Here is a 25,610-nt window from a genome sequence, read left to right on the forward strand (position 1 = left end):
TTTATGTTTATTCATTGATTTATCCCCTTTTTATCCCCCCTTTTATCCCATTTTCTGTCCTTTTTTCCCCACCACTGCCTCCTCACCCCATCCCACGCCATGCCCAAAAGGGCCATCTGTTACTTGGTCCATGTTGTTCTTTCAGAGAGTGCTTACTGTGTTCTGCTATTATCACATTCTACTTTCTTACCATTATGCCACTATCAGCACCTCCTTTAGCTCTTATCACTACCATTAACACTCCCTTTGTCTTTTTGTTCATGACATCTTTGTCAATCTCTCCTTAGCCCCCACCTATCGCTGGCCTCCTATCCAGTTTCACCTGCTCCACCCCCACTTAAACAGTATAAATTTCATCACATTTCTACTTCTCTTTAGCCACTATTAGTACAGTTTATCAGCAGACACTACTTAGGTGGAAACTTTGAGTTTATTTACTAAGGTACTCAGCAGCAACTAAACAGGTGCTTACACTTCAAACTCTATCTCTATACTACTAATTACTGAGGTAGTTCACACTACTCTCCTATTGGATACTAAGATCATGTGATCTTCCTTAATAGCATTCTTCTTAAAGGCACACTACACTACACCTTAGATAAAACCATAATTACCACAGATGGCTTGTTGGCATCCATGATACGTGCAGCTTCTATGTTTACAGAATAATTTTTGTTTTATTTTTGGGGATATAGTATCATTAGCAAGGCCAGTGTTTAATACCCATCCTTAGTTGACCTTAAGGAGCTGTAGGTGAGCCGCCTTCTCTAACCGATGCAGTTCATGTAGTGAAAATACTTTCTCAATAGCATTACATAGGAGTTCCAGGATTTTGACTCAGTGACTATAAAGGAATCGTGATAAGATATGTGTCTTGGGGGTAGTGTTCCCATGCACCTCCTGCCCTTGTCCTTCTATATAGCCAGAAACGTGGATTTAATAGATACTGTGTAAGAAGCCTTGGTCAGTTGCTGCAGTGCGTGCAGCCACTATGTGTCAGGGGTGGATGCTTAAAGTGATGCCAGGGGCTGCTGATCAAACAGACTACTTTGTCTTGGATGGTGATGAGCTTCTTGAGTATTGCTACAGGTACAAGCAAGTAGCAAATATTCTATCTCTCCTCACTGTGTCTTGGAGGTAGTGGGGAACTTTGGGGAGCAGAGAGGTCAGTCACCCACTGCACAATATCTAGCCTCTGACCTGCTCTGGTAAGCATGCCGTTATGTGGCTGGTCTAGTTCAGTTTTTGGTCAATACCGAAGCAGGATTTTGATGGGTATTCAAGGATGATAATGCCATTAAATGTCAAGGAGAGGTGGTTAGATTTTTCCATTAGTGATGGGGTGCAACATATAGGTCTGCAATTGGAACGGACAGAGGCAGGAACTGTCATCTGGACGTGGCTGCAATCGTCACAGGAAATACGCTAGTGATGAAGAATGAGACCAAACAAGGACATTAACAGGTGGATAATGCAGCCTTTTTTTCCAGTTAACATTCTTATCAAACTTAAAAGGATTAAGCATTCTGTGCCATAAGATTTACCATACATCTGTTGCTAATATCAACATAGTGGTTTCAAGCTTCATTCATTTGGCCATTCTGTAATGTTTTAGTGCATTTCTAAGATGTGTTGCCTTGACTGATAAGCCAGTCAGACCAAAAAACCCAAGCACATTCTTGGCTCTGCTGAGTCAGCTGATCCGAGTTGGATTGATAATTGATTGCTACAATTTGTCTTGGTACATGGAAGAGGGTTTTGGGGTATTTCTGGAAAGTGCATGTGCCTAATGGTGTGATTTTCAATAGGGTGACAAAAATGGAGGTGTGTGGGTGCGGAACTTTGTGCTGGCATGCAGGTTCATCAGTACGATCCTGGCCCCGAGCTAGTTTTCTGAAGGTAGGCACTGAGTCTGAATGGCAACTGCCGCAAGTGGTGGCTCACTAGTTAAGATGCTTTAAAGACCAATTATCAGAAGAAGCTGCCTAGAGGTGGTCTCACATGGCAGTCCAGGGGACAGCGCACCAGGAGTTCTCCTCACCTACATGGCCACAACTTGAGTCGCAAACAGCCCTGTGGGGGGGGTTTTCCTTCAAAAATGGCTGTTTCCACTTTTTACTGCGGCCATTTAAAAAGTGCTGCGAGTGTACCTCAAGATAAATGTGCCCTCTCTCTCCATTACCTGCAATGGCAGGCAGCAGCTCCTTCCATGCTGAAGGCCTCCTTATCCTTTTGAAAGCCTGCCTGCAGTCCTTAATTTGATAAAGAACATGTCCTCTGACCACTAGTTAGCCAATCACTGTCAGGTGATTGCTCCTGACACAGTATGGGGTCAGGGCTCCCATTTGCCCCAGCTGTCAGGGCCCGACCCAAGCTGTAAAATCCTGCCCTTGATGTCAGATTAATGTTTATAAATTTGACTTTGTTGTCAAACATTCTAACAATTTGCACTTAACTGAAACATGGGGCAGAATTTTGCCCTAGGTTTGCGGTGAGGCCTCACCGGCTCGGCGGCAGGCGGGCAGTCGAACTCTGCCGCCGAAACGGGCCCTGCTGCCATTTTGAGTGGGCGGGCTAATTAAGGCCCGCCCAGCGGGCTGCCCGACAGGAAGTGCTATGCACTTCCTGTGTGGGCGGGGGAGGGATTCCCCAACTGTCAAAGTGCGCTCTTTCACACATGCGCGTGAAAGAGCACACTGCTCCCTGCGACTAAGTGCTGTCTCAGGGAGATTGGTGACAATTTAAAAAACCTCAAAAATAGAAAAATAAAAAAATGATTAACATGTCCCCCTCATGTGACAATGTCACACGAGATGGGACATGTTAATAAATATGAGATAAAGTTTATTAAAGATTTTTAAAACAGACATGAAACCTCATCCCGCCAGTGGATGAGGTTTCATGTTTTTTCAGAAGCCCGCTGGGGCTCCTGGTCTGTCCGCCACCCTTAAGGTTGGATGGGCAGGGCCTTTAATTGGGTTAATTATCCTGTCAATGGCCTCAATTGGCCATTGACAGGTTGGCGGGCGGACAGTTGATTTCACTGTCCACCCGCCTTCCTGAATATTTAAATGGGGCAGGATGACATCGGGGGTTCCTCCCGACGTCATCCCGCGTCATTTTTGTGTCGGCAAGCGGGCCCCGCTCCCAACTCGCCGACGGAAAACTTCTAGCCATGGAATTGGACAGCTGCTGGTGCCTGTCATAACATACCCCAACAATAGCTGACCCCTTCAGGACAGTGAGGCAGTTAATGAAACATGGAAAATATTGACATTTTGGCTTTTTGCTGTAGGTAATCCGTCATCTTATCCAATATCTATATTGTCTTTAAAAATGAGTAATATCAGAACACCAGTGATACTGTGAAAATTATGGCCAGAATGTTATCAGACCATTAGAGACAGACTGGGAGATGGCAGGTGGTTAAATACGAACATAAGAATTAGGAGCAGGAGTAGGCCATTCGGCCACTCGAGCCTGCTCCACCACTCAGTAAGATCATGGCTGATCTGAATGTAACCTTAACCCACATTCCTGCCCACCCCTGATAACTTTTCACCCCCCTCGTTAATCAAGAATCTATCTAGCTCTGCCTTAAAAATATTCAAAGATTCTGCTTCCATCACCTTTTGAGGAAGTAGAGTTCCAAAGACTGCGAATGACTGCAAAAGGTGTCAGGAAAGAAGCATGACATGTTTTCACTGCCAGGAGATATTCCCAGCAGCAGGAATGGCAGTGGTTTGGCTACCCGTCAACTGGTGGCAGGTGTCCAATTAAGCCAATTAATTGGCCCATTGACGGCCATTTTACCAGGATGGAGTCATTTTTCCAGTGTCAGAATAACTCCTTGTGATGTGAGGAGTCTGCCATGCATCAATGTGGCCTTCCAGCAGCTACCCAGGGACGGGGGCCTTCCTTTCCGGAGGTTCCATGGCTCACAGAGGGGGCCCTGGTGACAGAAACAGTCCTGAGGCCCCGAAGTCGCTTCTGGAGGGTTCAACATTCCAATCTTTGGGACCTGCAACCTTGGTCATGATATAACCATAATTCTCTTACCAGCCCTTCGAGGAGGCTTCAACATGGAGGAGCCCTCTCCTGCTTGCAGCATTAGAGGTGGTCACCTCTATCACTACTGGTGTTCTGATTGGGACAGGCAGGCTGCCATCCTTAATTGGCTGCCACCAGTAAAATTGTTGCCCAGGTCCCTCTGTCTACCCAAGCTGACTCAGGACCCGCATTTGATCCTGCTGTCAGGATCCAGGCATGCTGGTAAGATCCTGGCCTTTCTGACTAATTAAGAACAAGAGGCAGCACTTAACTTTGTGTCAGCTCCACTGTGAATCCTTAATAATTCTCAGGTGTAACATTGTCAAATTGAATGCATGTCATGTAAAAATGTTGTATGAAATCAATAGCCATTAATTAGAATGAAATGAAATATGATGAATCTAATGCATGTAACATACCTTTTTGAATTTTGTGAAGGAGGACTCGAGTCTGAATAAAGTAGCACTGCATACTAATAATGGAGCTTATAAGATTATAATATTTTGGGACTGTAGCTTTAAATTTATGGTAGATGAAGGGGTCATGTGACCTGTTCTGAAGTCTGCCTGACAAAAAGCCTGGGTGGTTTGATTGTCAGAGGTCACAGAAAGGCCTCCAGTATTTTAGTCAGAAGATGGTGCAATGTATTTACACTTGGAGATAGTTGCTGCTGTCTTTGAGTTTACCACGAGTAGACTCAGTCTCCCAAAATCCCAAAAAGATGTTAAATGTATAGGATTGTAAACAGTTGTGCTGTAAACTATCCATTTACTTCTATGATGAAAAGGAATTGCGATCGAGGATAGCTAATTAGCATTTCTACTTGGATGCAAGGTTGATGTGTTTTCATAATGCCATAGGGAAGAGGGCAGAGGAAGCCATTTATGAGATCAGATTACAGGCAAACCTACAAATCAATAAATATCACAGGCAGTAGCAGTTCCATGTGGTCAGCCGAGAGAAAGGCTATTTGACTTTGCGAGCTATCACAGCCAGGTATGGGTGAGAGACATTCTCTGGTCGAGGAGACACATTCTGCAACCTTCTATTGGTTCCAAGAGATTTGTTCTGGCATGTGCAGGGGGAATAAGAATTATTGGAATAAGCTTACTGCTGGTGGCAGATTTAAGAAACTCTCCAAGAACTTAGGGAAACACCTGGAAATGGTCACTTGAAGTTACTGCTCGGCACAGCGGAACACAAATACAGGAACCCATTGGAAGCTGGGAGCAACTGTGGACTGTTTGCCATAAGGGTTGTAATTCCATGGAGAGTGTGATGTGTGATAAGTACAAAAGGAAATGTTTTTCTGTTGTTTCAAATAGGAGTTACCTGCAAGAAGAAAATAGTGTTCAGTAATGAGTACTTTTAGTCATTTGTTACAGTAAAAGTTTTAAAATATGAAATCTTGCTGTATCATTATTGCAGCTAGTAACTGGAAGTTTGAATCTCTTGTTAAAAGTTATGGCTCTCTACAGGGATCATAACAATGCCAATGTGTGTCTATAAAATTAGTTAAGGAATTTAAAACCAGAAGAAAACTGCTTGGGTGGAAAATAATCTGGCCCACAGGAGTAGGCTGGGAGGTGGTGGGGGAGGGCATGGAATTGGGAAGGAAGATGGGGGTGGAGTGTCCATCCCCTTCCCGATTCTGTGATTGGGAAAGTTCGAGGATGGTTTCCCACCAGAAGCCAATTGAGGCCTTTAAACAGCCAATTAAGAACCACTTAAGGACCTTTTCCCACCACCGCTGGCAGAGGGGCACTCTCTGCCATGTGGTGAGGCCACAGAGGGCCCCTGAAAACACCCTACCCCCTGCTCTCAGCAATGTATACCCTCTCCTCTTGCTGGGCCCTGCCTGGCTGGCCCCAGTGAACCCGACTCGCTTTTCTGGGTTCTGGTGCCTCCTCCATCATGGCTATTCCTGCCTGGGTGCAGTCTCAACTATCGGGCATGGTGCTGCTGGGGCTGAAGAGCTGCCAGCTCTCTGATTGGCCAGCAGCTCCTGGAAGTGGGATCTCTGTCTTTAAAGGATGGGAGCCCTAACATCAGGCAGTTAGTTGCATGATGGCCATAGAATTGCATCAGGGACGGACAAGGTAGAGTTTCTCCAAGCTTTTCAGCCTGCTGTTGGGGCCACTACTGCTGGCATTAAATTCAGCCTCACACATGCAAATTGAACCAACCACCAAATGGATTCTGTGCTGAAGCAAAAGAATACACATGCAGAAGATTGAATTGGGTACTGCACAACTCGCTCATCATCTGTTTCAAAACTTTGTGCAATGAATAAAAGTTCTGGTCAAACCTCTGTGAAAGTTTGCTGAAAAAAATCTCCCTCCATCCCTACTGACTGCAATCCACCCTCCACTAAATCGTCAACATTAATCCATCCCACTAGACTTTAATTTGTGAACCCCAGCAATTTTTCAGTACAACAATGCACATGTACACCCTTCCTACTTACTGAGCACTAATACTTTAAGTCAACAGCAAAGGAATATTGTACTTTAGCATTGACAGAGATCATATGAACATACAAATAAGGAGAAGCAGGCCATTCGGCCCCTCGAGCCTGCTCCGCCATTTAATAAGATCATGGCTGACCTGATAGTAACCTCAAATCTCCATCCCGCCTACCCCCGATAACTTATCACCCCCTTGCTTACTAAGGATCTATCCACTTCTGCCTTAAAAATATTCAAAGGCTTTGCTTCCACTGCCTTTTTAGGAAGAGAGTTCCAAAGGTTCACGACCCTCAGAGAGATAATTTCACCTCATCTCCATTTTAAATGGGCGACCCCTTATTTTTAAACAGTGACTCCTAGTTCTAGATTCTCCCACAAGAGGAAACATCTTCTCCACATCCATCCTGTCAAGTCCCCTCAGGATCTTATGTTTCAGTTAAGTCGCCTCTTACCCTTCTAAACTCCAGTGGATACAAGCCTAGCCTGTCCAACCTTCCCTCATAAGACAACCCCAGGTATCAGTCTGATAAACCTTCTTTGAACTGCTTCCAACACATTTACATCCTTCCTTAAATAAGGTGACCAATACTGTACACAGTACTTCAGATGTGGTCTCACCAGTGCCCTGTACAACTGAGGTATAACCTCCCTACCTTTGTATTCAATTTCCCTCGCAATAAATGATACCATTCTATTAGCATTCCTAATTACTTGCTGTACCTGCATACTAACCTTTTGAATTCATGCACTGAGACACCCAGATCCCTCTGCCATCTCAGAGCTCTGCAATCACTCACCATTTAGATAACATGCTTCTCTTATTCTTACTGCCAAAATGGACAATTTCACATTTTCCCACATTATACTCCATTCGCCCATTCATTTAACCTATTTATATCTTTTTGTAGCCTCCTTATGCCCTCTTCACAATTTACTTTCCTACCTATCTTGTCATCGTGTCATTGGCAAATTTGGCAACCATCCCATCCATCCCTTCAATCAAGTCATTTATATAAATTGTAAACAATTGAGGTCCTAGCACTGATCCCTGTGGCAGACCACTCGGTACATCTTGCCAACCTGAAAAAGACCCATTTATGCCTACTCTCTGCTTCTTGTTAGCCAGCCAATCTTCTACCAATGCCAATATGTTACCCCCCTACACTGTGAGCTTTTATTTTCCGCAATAACCTTTGATGTGGCACTTTATCAAATGCCTTCTGGAAATCTAAGCACAATACATCCACCTTTATCCACAGCACATGTTACTTCCTCAAAGAACTCCAATAAGTTGGTTAAACATGATTTCCCTTTCTCAAAACCATGTTGACTCTGCCTGACTACCTTAAACTTATCCAAGTGCCCTACTATAGCTTCTTTAATAATAACTTCTAACATTTTCCCAATGGCAGATGTTAAGCTAACTGGCCTGTAGTTTCCCACTTTCTGTCTCCCTCCTTTTTTGCATATTGGAGTTACATTTGCTACCTTCCAATCTAATGGGACCTTTCCTGAATCTAGGGAGTTTTGGAAAATTAAAACCAATGCATCAGCTATCTCACGAGCCACTCCTTTTCAGACCCTAGGATGAAGTCCATTAGGACCCAGACACTTGTCAGCCCGCAGCTCCAACAATTTACTCAGTACCCCTTCTCTGGTGATTGTAATGTTCCCGAGTTCCTCCGTCCCTTCTATTTCCTGATTTATTGCTGCTTCTGGGATGTTACTTGTATCCATTATAGTGTAGACGGATGCAAAATACCTGTTCATCTGCCATATCCTTGTTTTTCATTATCAATTCTCCGCACTCACTTTCTATAGGACCTTTATAACTCTTTATATAACTCTTTTTTATATATTTATAGAAAGGGGGAGAAAAGAGAAATGTAGTAGTAATAGGGGATAGCATTGTTAGGGGAGTAGACACTGTTCTCTGCAGCAAAGACAGAGAGTCCTGAAGACTGTGTTGCCTACCTGATGCCAAGGTTAAGGACATTTCTTCTGGGCAGGAGAGGAACTTGGAGTGGGGGTAAGGATCTAGTGAGTGAGTGGACAACAACTTGGCAGATGGAGTTTAATGTAGGAAAGTGTGAGGTCATGCACTTTGGTGGGAAAAATCAAAAGGCAGACTATTATTTAAATGGAGATACTCCAGGAATATGCAATACAGAGAGATCTGGGTGTCCTTGTGCATGAAACACAAAAACTTAGCATGCAGGTGCAGAAGGTAATTAAGAAGGCAAATGGCATTTTAGCCTGCATTGCTAGGGGGTTGGAGCTTAAAAATAGGGAAGTCTTGTTACAAATGTACAGAGCGCCGGTGAGACCGCACCTGGAGTACTGTGTAAAGTTTTGGTCCCCGTATTTAAGTAAGGATATACTGGCATTGGAGGCAGTTCAAAAGAGATTCACTAGGCTGATTCCTAGTGAAGGATGAAGGGGTTGACTTATCAAGAATGGCTAAACAGGTTAGACCTTTATTCATTAGAGTTTAGAAGAATGAGGAGTGATCTTATTGAAAGGTATAAGATTCTGAGGGGCTTGATAGGGTAGATGTTGAGAAGGTGTTTTCACTTGTGAGAGAATCTCGAACTAGGGGATATAGTTACAGAATAAGGGGACACTCATTTATGACTGAGATGCGAAGGAATTTCTTTTCTCAGAGGGTAGTGAATGTCTGGAATTCTCTACCTCAGAGTTGTGGAGGCTAGATCACTGAAAGTATTTAAAGAGGAGGTAGATAGATTTTTGAAATAACAGGGAGCTGAGGGCTATGAGGAGCTGGCATATGAAAGAGGAGTTGAGGCCTGGGGCAGATCAGCCATGATCTTATTGAATGGTGGGGCAGGCTTGAAGGGCTGAATGCCTACTCCTACTCCTATTTCTTATTACCTCTGGGTCCCCTTACCTCTCTCACTTGCAGTCACACCCTCCTGTCCCTGACCACTGACCAAATCAGAAGACTCCATCCTAAGGGCTGTGACCGCCTTCTGGAATAAAGTGTCCAGGTAACTTTCCCCCTCCCTGATATGCAGTGTCTGCAGCTCAGCCTCCAGCTCAATTACTCAGAGCTGAAGTTCCTGTAGCCGCAAACACTTCCTGCAGACATGTTTGCCCTGAATCAATCCGGTATCCAGAAACTCCCACATCCTGCTATCGCAGCACATCACCTGCCCTGCCATCTCCAATATGTGTTAATTAATTAATAATTGTTAATTAATTAAGCCTACACCTCTCAATAGGTTTTGGCACTGTCAGAAAACTTTGCAATACTGATAAAACAATACAGTATTACAATACTAAGCATAAATTGCTGAAGTGCATACCAAGCCCACACCCCCCACCCCAGCCAATGTGAAGAAATGTCTGTCTTGGCCAGGCAATGCAACTGCACAATGCAACCCCACCCACCAACTGAGCAGAAAATGTTAAATGGGCAACAAACCCACAGAGATATTGAAATTGGACAAACTACCACCCGCCCATCAACAAAAAGAAAACTGTCAGACTGAATTATAAACCTGCAATTATCTTTTCCCCTTACTATCATAAATACCAGATCTACTCAGCATAATGGGCTAATGGTTATAACTCTTCTCTCTCCTTGCCCAACTCAACCACTGAGTTGTTTTGTGCTACCTCTGTACATTTATTAGCTGTGCTGAAATTAATATGGTCTCACAAATTAACTGAAGCATTCTTGCTTGAGTCAGAAGTTGTGTGTTCAAGCCCAACTTGCGAGCTACTTTGATCTGGATGGTGTCAAGCTACTTGAGTGTCACTCATCCAGGCAATTGAAGAGCATTCCATCACACTCCTGACTTGTGCCTTGTACATAGTGGACAGGCTTTGGTGAGTCAGGATGTGAGTTACTCATCGCAAGATGCCTAGCCTCTATCCTGTTCTTGTAGTCACAGTACTTATATGGCTAGTCTAGTTCAGTTCCTGGTCAATGGTAACCCCCAGGATGTTGATGGTGGGGGATTCAGCAATGGTAATGCCATTGAACGTCAAGGAGCAATGATTAGATTCTCTCTTGTTGAAGATGGTCATTGCCTAGCACTTGTGTGGCACAAATGTTACTTGTCACTTGTCAGCCCAAGCCTGGATATTGTCCAGGTCCTGCTGCATTTGGACATGGACTGCTTCAGCATCTAAGGAGTTGTGAATGTTGCTAAACATTGTGCAATCATCAGCGAACATCCCCATTTCTGACTTCATGATGAAAGGAAGGTCATTGATGAAGCAGTTGAAGGTGGTTGGGCCTAGGACACTGCCCTGAGGAGCTCCTGCAGTGATGTCCTGGAACTTAGATGATTGACCTCCAACAAATACAACCATCTTCCTTTGTGCTAGGTATGAGTCCAACCAGCAGAAGGTTTTCCCCCGATTCCTATTGACTCCAGTTTTGCTAGGGCTCATTGATGCCACACTCGGTCAAATGCTGCCTTGATGTCAAGGGCAGTCAACCTTGCCTCACCTCTGAAGTTCAGCTCTTTTGTCCATCTTTGAACCAAGGTTGTAATGAGGTCAGGAGCTGAGTGGCCCTGGCAGAACCCAAACTCAGTGCCAGTGAGCAGGTTACTGCTAATAATGTGCCACTTGATAGCACTGTCGATGACCCCTTCCATCACTTTACTGACGATCGAGAGTAGACTGATGGGGCAGTAATTGGCTGGGTTAGATTTGTCCTGCTTTTTGTGTGCAGAACACACCAGAGCAATTTTCCACATTACCGGGTAGATGCCAGTGTTGTAGCTATACTGGAACAGCTTGACTCGGTGCACAGCAAGTTCTGGAGCTCAAGTCTTCAGTACTATTACTGGAATATTGTCAGGGCCCAAAGCCTTTGCAGTATCCAGTGCCTTCAGTCGTTTCTTGATATCACGTGGAGTGAATCAAATTGGCTGAAGACTGGCATCTTTGATGCTGGGGACTTCCAGAGAAGGCTGGGATGGATCATTCACTCCGCACTTCTGGCTGAAGGTTGTTGTGGATGCTTCAGCCTTATATTTTGCACTGATGAACTGGGCTCCTCCATCTCTGAGAGAGAATCTAACCATTGCCCCATGACATTCAATGGCATGACCATCCCTGAATTCCCCACTATCAACATCCTGGGGGTTACCATTGATCAGAAACTCAACTGGACTAGCCCTATTAAAACTGTGACTACAAGAGCAGGACAGAGGCTCGAATCCTGCGGCGAGTAATTTACCTCCTGACTCCCTAAAGCCTGACACTCCTGTTATGACGCTGTCACTCCCGTGGGGCTGGGCTCATTACCTCCAGTGATCCACAGGAATGCAGCCCGCAAGAGGTGAGTGACTCCCTGAAAGCCCTTATTATTCCTGCAGTTTGGCACAGTACCAGTTGTGGCCTCAAGGGGGAGAGCTGGCAAACGGAGAAAAACTACTCATTCAAAAAGGAGATGAGGAGCTAGGAGGGCAAGCAGGACATAGCTTGCCGAATGGCCTCTTTCCACGCTGTAACCTCGACCTGAAAAGAGATAGTTCCTAATCTCCAGCAGCATTCGGCCTTCAAACACTTCACTTGCCATGTTTGCTGACGCCCTTTTTCTCTGTTACTCAGAGGCTCTGTTTGATGACTCATAAACATGCGTCGGCAAGTGGGAGACTGACTATGAGAGAGGGAGAGACCGGCTCCCCGGACAGGGTGAGCACAGGGGACGCTTTATTGTGCCGCGCTTGGGACTATCCCCTGGGCAGGGGGACTGTATCGCGCTGCAGACTGTCCCCTGGGCAGGGGGACTGTATCGCGCTGCAGACTGTCCCCTGGGCAGGGGGGACTGTACCGCGCTGCAGACTGTCCCCTGGGCAGGGGGACTGTATCGCGCTGCAGACTGTCCCCTGGGCAGGGGGGACTGTATCGCGCTGCAGACTGTCCCCTGGGCAGGGGGGGACTGTATCGCGCTGCAGACTGTCCCCTGGGCAGGGGGACTGTATCGCACTGCAGACTGTCCCCTGGGCAGGGGGGACTGTATCGCACTGCAGACTGTCCCCTGGGCAGGGGGGACTGTATCGCACTGCAGACTGTCCCCTGGGCAGGGGGGACTGTATCGCGCTGCAGACTGTCCCCTGGGCAGGGGGACTGTATCGCACTGCAGACTGTCCCCTGGGCAGGGGGACTGTATCGCACTGCAGACTGTCCCCTGGGCAGGGGGACTGTATCGCACTGCAGACTGTCCCCTGGGCAGGGGGACTGTATCGCACTGCAGACTGTCCCCTGGGCAGGGGGGGACTGTATCGCACTGCAGACTGTCCCCTGGGCAGGGGGGGACTGTATCGCACTGCAGACTGTCCCCTGGGCAGGGGGACTGTATCGCACTGCAGACTGTCCCCTGGGCAGGGGGGACTGTATCGCACTGCAGACTGTCCCCTGGGCAGGGGGGACTGTATCGCGCTGCAGACTGTCCCCTGGGCAGGGGGACTGTATCGCGCTGCAGACTGTCCCCTGGGCAGGGGGACTGTATCGCACTGCAGACTGTCCCCTGGGCAGGGGGGGACTGTATCGCACTGCAGACTGTCCCCTGGGCAGGGGGGGACTGTATCGCACTGCAGACTGTCCCCTGGGCAGGGGGACTGTATCGCACTGCAGACTGTCCCCTGGGCAGGGGGGACTGTACCGCACTTGGGACTATCCCCTGGGCAGGGGGGGACTGTATCGCGCTGCAGACTGTCCCCTGGGCAGGGGGGACTGTATCGCGCTGCAGACTGTCCCCTGGGCAGGGGGGACTGTATCGCGCTGCAGACTGTCCCCTGGGCAGGGGGACTGTATCGCGCTGCAGACTGTCCCCTGGGCAGGGGGGACTGTATCGCGCTGCAGACTGTCCCCTGGGCAGGGGGGACTGTATCGCGCTGCAGACTGTCCCCTGGGCAGGGGGACTGTATCGCGCTGCAGACTGTCCCCTGGGCAGGGGGGACTGTATCGCGCTGCAGACTGTCCCCTGGGCAGGGGGACTGTATCGCGCTGCAGACTGTCCCCTGGGCAGGGGGGACTGTATCGCGCTGCAGACTGTCCCCTGGGCAGGGGGACTGTATCGCACTGCAGACTGTCCCCTGGGCAGGGGGACTGTATCGCACTGCAGACTGTCCCCTGGGCAGGGGGACTGTATCGCGCTGCAGACTGTCCCCTGGGCAGGGGGGACTGTACCGCGCTGCAGACTGTCCCCTGGGCAGGGGGGACTGTCCCCTGCCGATTGTCTCCCCAAGTGAGAGCAGGGGTGACCCGCTGTGCAGATTGTTGCAATGTTTCCCGCCCATTGCCCTCGGACAGGGTGAGCACAGAGGGACAGGCTGCGGATTGTTACAATGTTTCTCCCCCATTGTCTTTGGACATTCTGCTATTGTCCGGACGCCTTCCGGCGCCTCGCGGGAACCGGCGCTGCCGTTTGTGTCGTTGAAGAAAAGCCGAGAGCATCCCGGAGTGGCTGGAGCAGGTAGAGCAGGATTGGGTCGTTCAGTTCACGCTGCCCAGATTGTCTTGAGGATGTGAAAAGAAAACGTAGAAGAGTAACAGACAATCCAATAGTGGACCCTGTGTTCACCGACAGGGCGGCTTCCGCGTTGAAGAGCTGTTGGTTCAGGTTGTGGAGGCTCTTCTTAAAAGAGACCTGCCAATTATTCTTATCGCCGCTTGTCCCTCACATCCTCTGCCTCCGTCACCTGGGGTTGGCAACCCATTAAATGTCATGGAGTTCCCAGGACGTAAAGGTTAATCTTCAGGGCACTTCTGCAAGCAACCGAGAAGGAAAAGCCTTTTCATTTACTTTGCGTTATTAGTTACAAAAGTATTGGTACATGATATCAAGACAGATAGTTAAGAATTATCTAATTGGATAATGAAGAGTTTATTTGCTTTCCAATTGGTAGGGTTAGGTGGAATTGGTGTTTTAGGTGATGGTGTGAAGACAGAGTGTTTAGAGGCAGAAGATCACATGACAGAACTCCCAGGAATACATCTAACCAGAGTTTGCAACCCTCATATCACCTCTAGATTCAACCATTCCAATACATTGCCATCTTTTGCCTTCCATAAATATCAGCTTGTTCTAAACTATTCTGCTTGCATCCAGCAATTTGTAACTGCCCTTTACCATCTCTTTGCAGATCTTCATCTGCCTCTTTCCCCAATACATTACATTTAAAATCCTATCCTTATCACACACCCTTTTGCAATCGTTTTCAACTCACCATCCTGACTTGGAACTCTATCACCGTTCCTTCACTGTCGCTGGGACAAAATCCTGGAACTCCCTCCCTAACAGCACTAAGAGTGTATCTACTCCACATGACTGCAGCAGTTCAAGAAGGCAGCTGTTCACCACCTTTTCAAGGGATGGGCAATAAATGCTAGCCTAGGCAGTGACGCCTATAAATGAATTTTAAAAAACTCAATATGTGTCCTCTCCAAACAAGTGTCCTCTGACACTTGGTCTTTTGTACAAACTACCCTTCACTTGACCATCGATGGGGCAACTTTTCAGGCATCTTGATTCTAATCTATGGAATACATTAAATCCCTCCATAACTCTTAACATCTTATAAGCTTTCTTCTAACACATCTCATCAACTAAGCCTAAACCATTCTAATCTATTCCAGCATCCGCAGTAGCTTTTAGCTTTTTGTTTTTAATCTATCCTTAGTTCGGAATCTATTTATTTAAATGTCTGAATGTTTCTCAATAAGCACATGGGAGTTTGTGAATATAATTACTGGGAGGAAAATAAAATCTAGATTTCTCAAATCTCTTCTTTTAATTTCTAAATGTAACCTATTTTAATATATCTTTTATGATGAAATATGAATGGGATGCTGTATATTTAAATGATCTTCGATCTCAGGAGTCCTGCCCTATGTGCCCAAAGCCCTGCAGGTCGAGAATTGGCCTGTTCAGCCACATGAAGACCCATGGCAGAAACTCGCAACCCTGAGAAGACGTCATCCTCGAATTGAGGGACTGCTGATGATCCTCAGGAGATCCTTAAGTGCTTCACAGCCCACTAATTGCTTTTGAAGTATACTTACTGCCGTGTTTGCCTCAATAATTACAGCTGATCTGCACACAATATGGTCCCGCAAACAGCAACTGAGACATGTTTTAGTGACATTGGTAACCTAGATTGCATTGCAAACAGAATTCACATTTAGATCTTGGAATTTTATTTTCACTTGTAAAAATGTAGTTTACATGAACAGTGACATTGACTGGAAAGGTTACTTAGTTAACTCTTAGACCACAGAAGATTTAAGGAGAAACTAGTCTTTCTGAGTGGTCTAGTTGTTTTAAAACTTGCATAGGATGAAACAGAATTAGTACCAATATTACTGTAGTAAATCTACTTGATTAATAGGATGTTTTATTAATTTAGTATTAATCCTACAATACTAAAATTGACATCTAAATAACACCGCTATTTTAGGGTACAATTAAAAATATTAGTGTCATTTTTAAAGAATCAATACTTTTTTTGTTGCAGATTTTGGACTCATCACATGGAAGGGTTTGTTTTACCTCAGAGAATACCCATTTGAAATGGCAACCTTCAAACTGAAATTATTTGGCTTGCTGTACTTTGTACAGGGAATTCCCTATGGATTACAATCCAATTTATTACCAATTTACCTCAGAACTATTGGACTTTCATTTAGCAAAATTAGTTTGATCAAATTGTTGTATTTCCCATGGCTACTTAAGATACTCTGGGCTCCATTTGTGGATCAGTATGGGACAAAGCAGAAATGGCTGTTGTCTAGCATGTTTGGACTCTTCTTATGTTGTTTAATAATGGCGAGACTGCATCCAACGACTGATTTCCCAACTATGGCCTTCATCTTGCTGCTGTTGAACTTCTTTACTTCAATTCAAGATATTGCTGTTGATGGCATGGCAGTGCGATTGCTCAGTAATGAGGAAGTTGGCTACGGCAACACCATCCAAGTTGTGGGTTATAAGACAGGCTCTCTCGTTGCAGGAGCAGGATTTTTGACAGTGATGGACTATATTAGCTGGAATATGCTTTTCATAACAATCGCCATTATCTATGTGGTAGCTATAATTTGCTCTTGTTTCACTCCTGAACCTCCAAGAACCGCTGAATCAGAAGCTAGATTGCCTGTGCTGAACCCCCGTGCAATATTGAAAGAAGTACTTCGAGTGCCTGGAACAATTTGGACTCTAATTTATGTCATCATTTACAAATTAGGTGAGCCCATCTTGCACAATTATGAATATATAAAATTAATATCCTCCTAGTGATTTGTGGATTTTTCTGAGTTTTCCTAAAATTTTTATTTATCTTTCAGTCTTCAGATCTGAAATAGGATTCTACCAAAGCGAAATATAACTTGTCTTTTCTTGCTTCAGATACTGGTTGACCTGCTGTGTATTTCCAGTAGTTTTGTTTTTGGGCAATATTAACATGTTTGTTATGTTAGAAAATCTTTTAGATGCAATGTTGTCATTCTAATTCAGTCAAAACTGTTTACAAATAGCTGACCTACATTATTGTGCCGTTATATTGGGCAGAATTTAATGGTCACAGTGGTGGGCCCATCCACCAACTGGACAGCGGGTGGCAACCCTGCCACGGCCATTTCCAGGAACCCCGATTGGATCAGGCAGTCTTTTGGGGCTCCTGGGACCTGTAGGATAGATGTCCTGTCTCCGCTACGAGCCACCCTAGAGCAGTGGCTACTACTGGAGGCCCTAGGAGGAGAATTGTTGCTGAAGCTCCAGAACACAAGTGGGTGAGGTGGCTGGGGCCAGCCAGGGAATCTGGGGCAGCCCTTGCCACCGACAGGTCCCTCTATTGGGCACAGGGTGCCTTAGCAGGAGGAAACTTCCTCCCTGCAGCAGGCTGCAAGCATGCCTGCCAGGGTTTACCTTGATCCCTGTCTACTACTGGTTGAATACTAGTGGCAGTGGGATGAGGCCCTCATGTGGCCACTTATGGGCCTCAATTGGTGCCTGGATAGAAATGCCTTTTTCAACCTTTTCTGCCCTGGTCTTTATTAGAGGACGTGAGGGAGGCAAAGAGCTCTCCACCCTGAGCTTTCCTGCCCCATTATTTGGACCATCCAACCTGCCATCCCCCCCCAGCGCCACCTCCCAGACTGTACCTGGGGAGGGCATTAAATTCTGCCCATTGTCTTAATTTATACAACACTTACCTTGTTTATTTTCTCTCTTTATACTCTTTTGAGTACCAGTGAAAACAAAAACTAATTAACCAATAAAGAAAAGCCGATTAAACCAATTGATAGCCCTTTAAATGGCACAGTAACTAAAAGAAAATTTAAAGGAACCTTACATAATTAATAATAATGTTGTTTAGGGGGCTGATAATGCACTTGACCGCCCGCTGCCTGGACTTGTTAATGGCCAACTTAGCCAGGCCCAGGAGCAGGCTTACAAGGAGGTCCTCCTCCCTGCCCACCTGCCTTTGCACCAGGTGACCAAAGATCAGGAGCATGGGGCTGAAGTGCAGCCAAAACTTGAGGAATAGGTCCATCAGGTAATTGAAAAGGGAGTGCAGCCTCCCACAGTCTATATACGCACGGACTCATCAAGGCCACAGAAAATACAGGGGGCATGGGAGTCCGTGAACCATCGTAACCTATGGTTGTATGGGACTGCTGCGTGCAGCACCCTCCACACCAGATCCCCGATGGAGAAGTGGAAGACTCCCACGTAGAGAGCCCTCCAATGTGGACCCCCTGCCACTGTTGGATGGCAGGATGGAATGTCACAGCATGCCAGGACGGTCGGCAAGGACGAGGACGAGAAGGGTGAACATTTACCTTGTTACTGCAGGTGACTATCTATGCAGCGAATGCATTATACGCTGTTGTACTTCTATTTGTTGGCCAAAATTAAATATACACATTAACATTTAATTATGTAAGGTTCCTTTAAATTTTTTTTACAATGCCCTTTAAAGGGCTATCAATTGGTTTAATCGGCTTTTCTTTATTGGTTAATTAGTTTTTGTTTTCACTGGTACTCAAAAGAGTATAAAGAGAGAAAATAAACAAGTGTTGTATAAATTAAGGCAATGGGCAGAATTTAATGCCCTCCCCAGGCACAGGCTGGGAGGTGGAGGTGGAGGTGGCGGGTTGTGTGGTCCAATATATACATTCATTACTAGAGTCTAGGAAAAGATCTCTCGAACAATTTGAACTAGGTGAACCTTGAAACAGTAATTGTAGTTCATCTATGTCTAGTGTGCTCAGAGAGATCATGGCCACTTTCCAGCTGAAACTAGGCTAAGTGAAATGTGCAAATCCTATGAAAGTCAGAATACAAAGTTGAGTCAGCTACAATGTTTTTAGTTGTTCTGCTATTTGGTTCTAATTATCAGGCAGTAATCATTTTGTTGTGCATGGTTGAAATAGTTTTGGAAGAGAAAAAGAATGGAAATGCTGAGCATTTCATAAGTGCTGTCATAGTTGAAACTTCTGGTATTGCCCTATGTAATTTTTGTTTTTACAACATGTTACTGTTCTTTTAAAAATACATGTAGCATTCTAACTCCTAAAACACCTTTCAGATTGGCTTGGAAATAGTGCTCATCTTGTGTTCCAATGAATATGAGTGTTATCAGTCCATTTGGCTTTGGCCTATAGATGGCCCTGTGGCTTCAAAGAAGCTTGCATATCGTGATGGACAACATATTGTTGGATCTCTTGGGCTTTCTCTTCCAGATTTGTCTTTGGGTGCCAGCATTGAGCTGATGAAATGTTGCCTTCTTGACTTGCGACCTTGGGTTGTTCTGCCTGGCAATGAAGGCTGCTTGTTTCTATTCTAGGAGGTCACATATTTCAGCATCTTGGTGGCGACAGTGCTCAATCCCAATGGTCTGGGTGCAGGAGTCTAATACAGCTAACTTTATTTGATCCCACTATCCTGGAATTGTGTTGGATGTGTGAAGATATTTCACATTGGTCGTGAGCTGCACTTGGAATTCCTCGCATTGGCCAGGAGCTTTAGGCTGAGACATTAATCTTCTTCTCCTTGGGCTTTTGAGCCCTTGTTATCTCGTGGTGCTAGGTGAATGTCGACCGCCAGTCGAACAAGTCAATGGTCTGTCTAGCAGACATCTGTCCCCTGCAGGATCAAGTGATACAGACACATTTAGATCTTTGACACAAGCAATGACATAGTCCAGGAGGTTTACTAGAATAACACCTGGAATGGGTGGGTTGTCTTATGAGGAAAGGCTGGTCAGGCTAGGTTTTGTATCCGCTGGAGTTTGGAAGAGTAAGAGGCGACTTGATTGAAACATAAGATCCTGAGGAGTCTTGACATAATGGATGTGAAGAGGATGTTTCCTCTTGTGGGAGAATCTAGAACTAGGGGCCACTGTTTAAAAATAAGGGGTCGCCATTTAAGACAGGGATGAGGAAAAGTTTTTCTCTGAAGGTTGAGAGTCTTTGGAGTTCTCTTCCTCAAAAGGTGGTTGAGGCAGAGTTTTTGAATATCTTCAAGGCAGAAGTAGATAAATTCTTGATAAGCAAGGGGGTGAAAGATTATTGGGGATGGCAGGAATGTGAAGTTGAGGTTAAAATTAGATCAGCCATGATCGTATTGAATGGTGGAGCAGGCCCAAGGGGCCAAGTGGCCTACTCCTGCACCTAATTCGTACGCTCGTATGTATATTCGTATGTTCATATGTGCCAATGCTTTGATCTAGGATGCATCCATGTAGTTTTGTATTTGTCCTTCTGTTGGAAGAGGGTGTTTGGTATAATGAGGCAATGGAACAATTTGACAAAATCCCCTTTTCTCACAGGCTGGTGTCTCTCTTGTTAAGGATGACAATGCCATCCGTCAATGCTGACAAGAGCACTTTGAACAACTCCTCAACCTTGAATCCACAGTAGCAGCTCTCCATCAAAGAGCAACTGCCCTTTGGTGTCAGTATTGAATACTGCCTAGATGGAGAACTCTTTAAACTCGAAAAGAGCACGAAACACAGCACAGAAATGCCAACAGCTGCAGAGATGGAGTTGAAAAAAAACAGTGACTGCCCTTAAAGCGGCAATACATTTAAAGAGGTACATGCAAGGAAACCGGCTACGGACAGAAAATTATAAGGGACCCCAGAGACAGGGCAACCCTGCGGAAGGCAAAACACGAATTGATCAACGTCAGTCAAGGAAGCCGCAGTAAACCAAACACCTGAATTCATCATTAATGGGAAGCCATCAGAAGCACAGTCCCCTTGCAGTCATTCACATTGCCGCAATTCGGGCATGTCGATCCATTTGACCCCATTCCAGATAACTGGTCTCAGTATGCTGAGCACCTAGCATTCCTTTTTACTGCTAACAACATCGCAGGGGAGGAAAAGAAGAGGGCAATTCCACATGCGGGAGCAAAACGTATAGCCTGATTCGCAGCCTCATGTCACCTAAAATCCCCGATACGAAGACTTTCGACGAGTTAATGAAAATTGTACAAAACCACTTGAGACCAAAGCCCTTAGTTACCAAGCGGTGCTTCAAATTCAATTCGAGGAATAGGCTTCCGGGGAGACAAAAGCTGACTATGTTGCTGTTTTAAAGGCATTAACTGAACATTATGAAGTCGGAACGTCCATTAGTGATATGTTGAGAGGAATGACTGATATGCGGATAAAAGCAAAATACTGCGGATCCTGGAAATCTGAAACAAAAACAAAAATTGCTGGAAAAACTCAGCAGGTCTGACAGCATCTGTGGAGAGGAAGACAGAGTTAACGTTTTGAGTCCGTATGACCCTTCATCAGAACTGTCCATCCAGCCTTACGGTTGGCGGGCAGGTGAATAGACCAAGGGGTCTTTGCATTTTTTGCGAAGCCTCATCCATGGGCGGGATGAGATTTCGACCATTGATTAAAAAAAACTTTTAAAACTTATTTTTAACATGTCCCTGTTCATGTGACAGAGTCACATGGGGGGGCCATGTTTTTCTTACTTTCCAGCTCTTCATTTTTAATGTCAGAATTTGTCAGCTCCCTCAGGCAGCTCTGTGCCTTCAGGGAGCTTTCAGTGAGCGCGCCCGTGCACATGCGCTGACTTCTGCACTTGCTCTCCTCCCGCCCCACCGAGGCAGCCCTGAGCATTTTAGTGTGTGATTCACACCGTTAATTGGCCAGCCAGCATGAAATCGTGGCCGGCGGACGGTTTTGTGGCCACTCCCGGGCCTGCCCCCTGGCCCGAAGAGGTAAAAATCCTGCCCTAGGAGTGTAGTGCAAAGCGACAGGGTGCAATGCTGCAAGAAGTTCAATGACCTGCTTTGCTCTGGGAAGGTGAGTGCAGCACAAGATCTTGATGACAGGTCTCCAGGTATGGACTCTCCAGCAGAGGATCGAAAAGCAGAATATTTTTAAAAAGGTGCAAAACTTGTAAATATTGATGTTTAGAGAGGCTTGTATTTGCTTGTAGGAATGCAGAAAGTTAGCTTGCAGGCATAGCAAGCACTTAGGAAGACAAAATAGCATGTTGGCCTTTATTACAAGGGGACTGGACTACAAGAATAAGGAAGTCTTGCTACAAATGTACAGCGATTTGGTGAGATTAGACCTGGAGTACTGTGTGCAGTTTTGATCTCCATATTTCAAGAAGGATATGCTTGCATTTTTAAAAATTCATTCATGGGATGTGGATGTCACTGGCTAGGCCAGCATTTATTGCCCACCCCTAATTTCCCTTGTGAAGGTGGTGGTGAGCTGCTTTCTTGAACCACTGCAGTCCAGGTGCTGTAGGTACACCCATAGTGCTGTTAGGAAGGGAGTTCTAGGATTTTGACCCAAAAAGGGAGGAAAGGTTCGTTAGATTGCTCCTTGGAATTAGACGATTGTAAATCTTTGGAAGCCTCTAACCCAGAGGTTTGTGGATGTTCCATCGTTGACTATATTTAAGGCTGGAACAGGCAAATCTTTATTCTCTCAGTGAATCAAGAAATATGGAGAGTGAACAGGAGAGTGGAGTTGAAGCCCAAGATCAGCCATGATCAGACTGAATAGCAGAGCAGGCTCGACAGCAGTACGGTCTATTCCTGCCCTTATCTCTTGTGTTCTTATGTTCGGACTCTTGTTGCTACTTCACATGCCAGAGTTTCGCTGAGGCAGCGCAGGGTCACGGGCTAAGACAGGAGGAGTCCACTTAGCTCATGTGCGCCACCATGGCACAGGGCTTTGTGCGCATGAACGCCTCCATTGAGAGAGTGGTTAACCTCACGAAGGGCCATATGCATTAGCACTTCCTGAGTGGATGCAGGAAAAGTACACTGACATGTACAGAATGTTCTGTAGCATGGACTGGTCAGTGGCACTGATAACACAAAGAGGCATTGGAGTGGATGTCAATCAAACCCACTACGAGGGCACAGGCCTCAGACCAAATGTCTAGATAAGTGCAGTCTCCTGCGGCACTGATTCTCTGACATGTCCAGATATCTTCTTATTCAATGGTGCACACAATGCTGCAAATATGTCTTCCATTGCCTTCCTGCCCCTTGTTCCTCCCTTCTGCCTTCCTTATAGCCAGGGCTCTGCCTCTGCACCTGAGAGTGTGAAGATGTTCCTATTTCCCATTCCTACTTGACCTGACCTATGAAAACCTTAATATCGTGCACAGCTGCAGCTTCACTCACAATGTTCTCTCAACCCCCACCCTCTCCATCTTATGGCCCCACAATCCCTGGGCGGTCACATCCCCATCACTGTCCAAAAGTGTAGAGACCACTTGCTCAATTAACTCTGCTCACCCGATGCTATCTGACTGAGTGCCCCTCTCAGCCGTGCTTCCTTTCATGGGCCCACCTAATTTCATGGTAAATCCATGATTGGCTCCCTACTGGGTTGCCACCTCTTTGAACCTGGAATTCTCTGATCCGTCCAGAAAGCCTGTATGGCCCCAGCAAAACTCCAAACATGTCCTTGACAAGCTGACAATGAGCTTGTTAACAAATCAGTTGACCGGTTATCCAAATCGGGTGGGTTGCCAGGTCCTACCTTGCCACATTCTGATCAAAATCGCCAGCGGCAGAAATGGCAATGTCAAACTGGCACACCGTCAGGGAGCGCTAATTTTCACACCTGCCTGCTTCTGCACTTTGCATCCACTGGGGCCGAAAAATCCTTCCCCAGTTTACAGCAAAAAATCCAGCTCAACCCCTATGGTAGACCATGGGTGGAATCTTGTTGAGGCTTCTAGTCTCACGCCCGCTGGCTGAAGAGCCAGCAAGAAACCTGTGCTGCCTCTTTTTGGGAAGGCCTGTCAAACTAGAAGCCAATCAGGCAGTGGGGAAGCCAACGCTGAGCCATCCCCTTGAATCAGGACCCTGGGGAGTGGATATCCCACCCACTGAGAGCTGCCAGCCAATCAGAGGCTGGCAGCCCTTGTGCTAGTAGCACCACTAGGGAGGCTGTAGCTGCTGTTGGAAGGACAAGCAGCAGAGGCCCAGGATTACAGAGCGAGCCAGGCCACTGGTAAGTAATGTGGGAAGGCGTGGGAGGTCAGTGGTGCGGTGTTGATTTGCGGGATGGTAGTCACAGGGAGAGGAATACAGGGGATGGGCCCAAGTCCATCACTTTTGGCCCTGAAAAGTGCTCAGTCTAACTCAGATTACCCTGGAAGGGCAAGGTATCTCAAAAATCTGAGCAACAGGTGAAGCTAGCTGTTTCATGCCACTATTATGCAATAGCAACATGAGTGATGTTCGCCACTAACGGGATGCTGCCTATCACACAAATGAGTAATGTGGTGTATGAATTTCATTGCCAGTGTGATGCTAGGTATTTAGGCTGTATGTCCCAGAGACTGGCAGATTACATCAAATAGCATGTCCTTTCCGCTGTTCGCAACAGGCAAAATAATGGACTGTACCCAATCAGCCTATGCTTGCAAAACTCAAAGCACAGTGTCCAACATGAGATGTGATTCCGTGATTGGACAACATTTGCTATATAATCCTCAGTGTGCTAAGAATTACACTGACAGCCAATTTAAGATTGTCAGTCGGGCTCACAGTGTGGCACATTTGTGTATACTGAAAGCTACATATATTAATACACAGGGCCCTGTTCTTTGCAGAAAGAAAGAACATGTACACACATTGCACCTGTTTCAGCTAAACAAAATAAGTGATAGCCATTCACTGGTTCATTCCCCAGGGCAATGTCTTGACCAATCAGAGTCAAGCTGTCTAGTTTAAATTTCAAACAATGCTTGGCAGTTAATGGTCAGTCACAATCAACTGGTACATTCTTCTTGGCAATGCCTCTACCAATCAGAGTCTACTTGTCAACCAATCAGCACTCTCTTCTCATACAGTATAAATATATTATTTCCCCTGACATTGGTAGTTTCTTGTGAATTGCCCTGATGAGTGCAAGAAAAAAAGCTTCAACAAAAAAAGCCTCTTTTCCAGCAATACTCAAGTTCTGAACTACCAAACAACTATATTAATGTTGATACAGTTTGGAAAATATTTTTTTGGGAACAGCAACAACTTGCATTTATATCATGTCTTTAAAGTAGCAAAATGTCCCAAGGTACTTCACAGAAATGTTACTAAGCAAAGTTTGACACTGAGCCACATTAGGAGATATCAGAAAAGATTATCAAAAACTTGGTCAAAGAGAAAGATTTTAAGAAATATCTTAAAGGGATAGAGAGATAGAGAGAAGCAGAGAGGGTTAGGGAGGGAATTCCAGAACTTAGGGCCTCGGCAGCTGAAAGCAAGGCCACAAAAGGTGGAGTGATGAGAATCGGAGATGTGCAAGAGACCAGCATTGGATAAGTGCAGGTACCTTGGTTGGCTGTAGTACTGGAAGTGGTTACGGGAGGAGCCAAGTGATGGAGGGATTTGAAAACAAAGCTGAAAATGTTAAAATGGAGACTGGGAGCCAGTCTAGGACTGTGCGAACAGGGGTGATGAGTGAACAGAACAGTGTGAGTTAGGATAGGGGCAATAGAGTTTGGTTGAGCTCATGTTTACAGAGGAACTGAATTAACAATAATAAGAATGAACAGTGTTTGCTGCAGAGCTCCCTCTGGTGGGATAGGAGATTCATAGCTTTG

The 25,610-nt window shown here is 45.8% G+C and overlaps 1 protein-coding gene across 2 annotated transcripts in view; it reads left to right on the forward strand.

Moving 5' to 3' along the window:
- The first annotated feature begins 12,114 nt into the window (after positions 1 to 12,114).
- slc33a2 (solute carrier family 33 member 2) overlaps positions 12,115 to 25,610 on the forward strand; it is a 112,758-nt gene continuing 99,262 nt past the window's right edge. Inside the window, exons 1-2 of one of the 2 annotated variants that reach the window (XM_078567153.1) lie at positions 12,115 to 12,194; positions 16,019 to 16,744. In XM_078567153.1, coding sequence (XP_078423279.1) covers positions 16,075 to 16,744 — 670 coding nt within the window. In that variant the 5' untranslated portion in view covers positions 12,115 to 12,194; positions 16,019 to 16,074. Of the gene's footprint in view, positions 12,195 to 13,923; positions 13,978 to 16,018; positions 16,745 to 25,610 lie in introns of those variants that run through there. The other variant, XM_078567160.1, reaches the window with a different exon arrangement.

Source organism: Cetorhinus maximus, chromosome 2, assembly GCF_964194155.1.
Source record: "Cetorhinus maximus chromosome 2, sCetMax3.hap1.1, whole genome shotgun sequence".
NCBI classification, from domain to species: domain Eukaryota; kingdom Metazoa; phylum Chordata; class Chondrichthyes; order Lamniformes; family Cetorhinidae; genus Cetorhinus; species Cetorhinus maximus.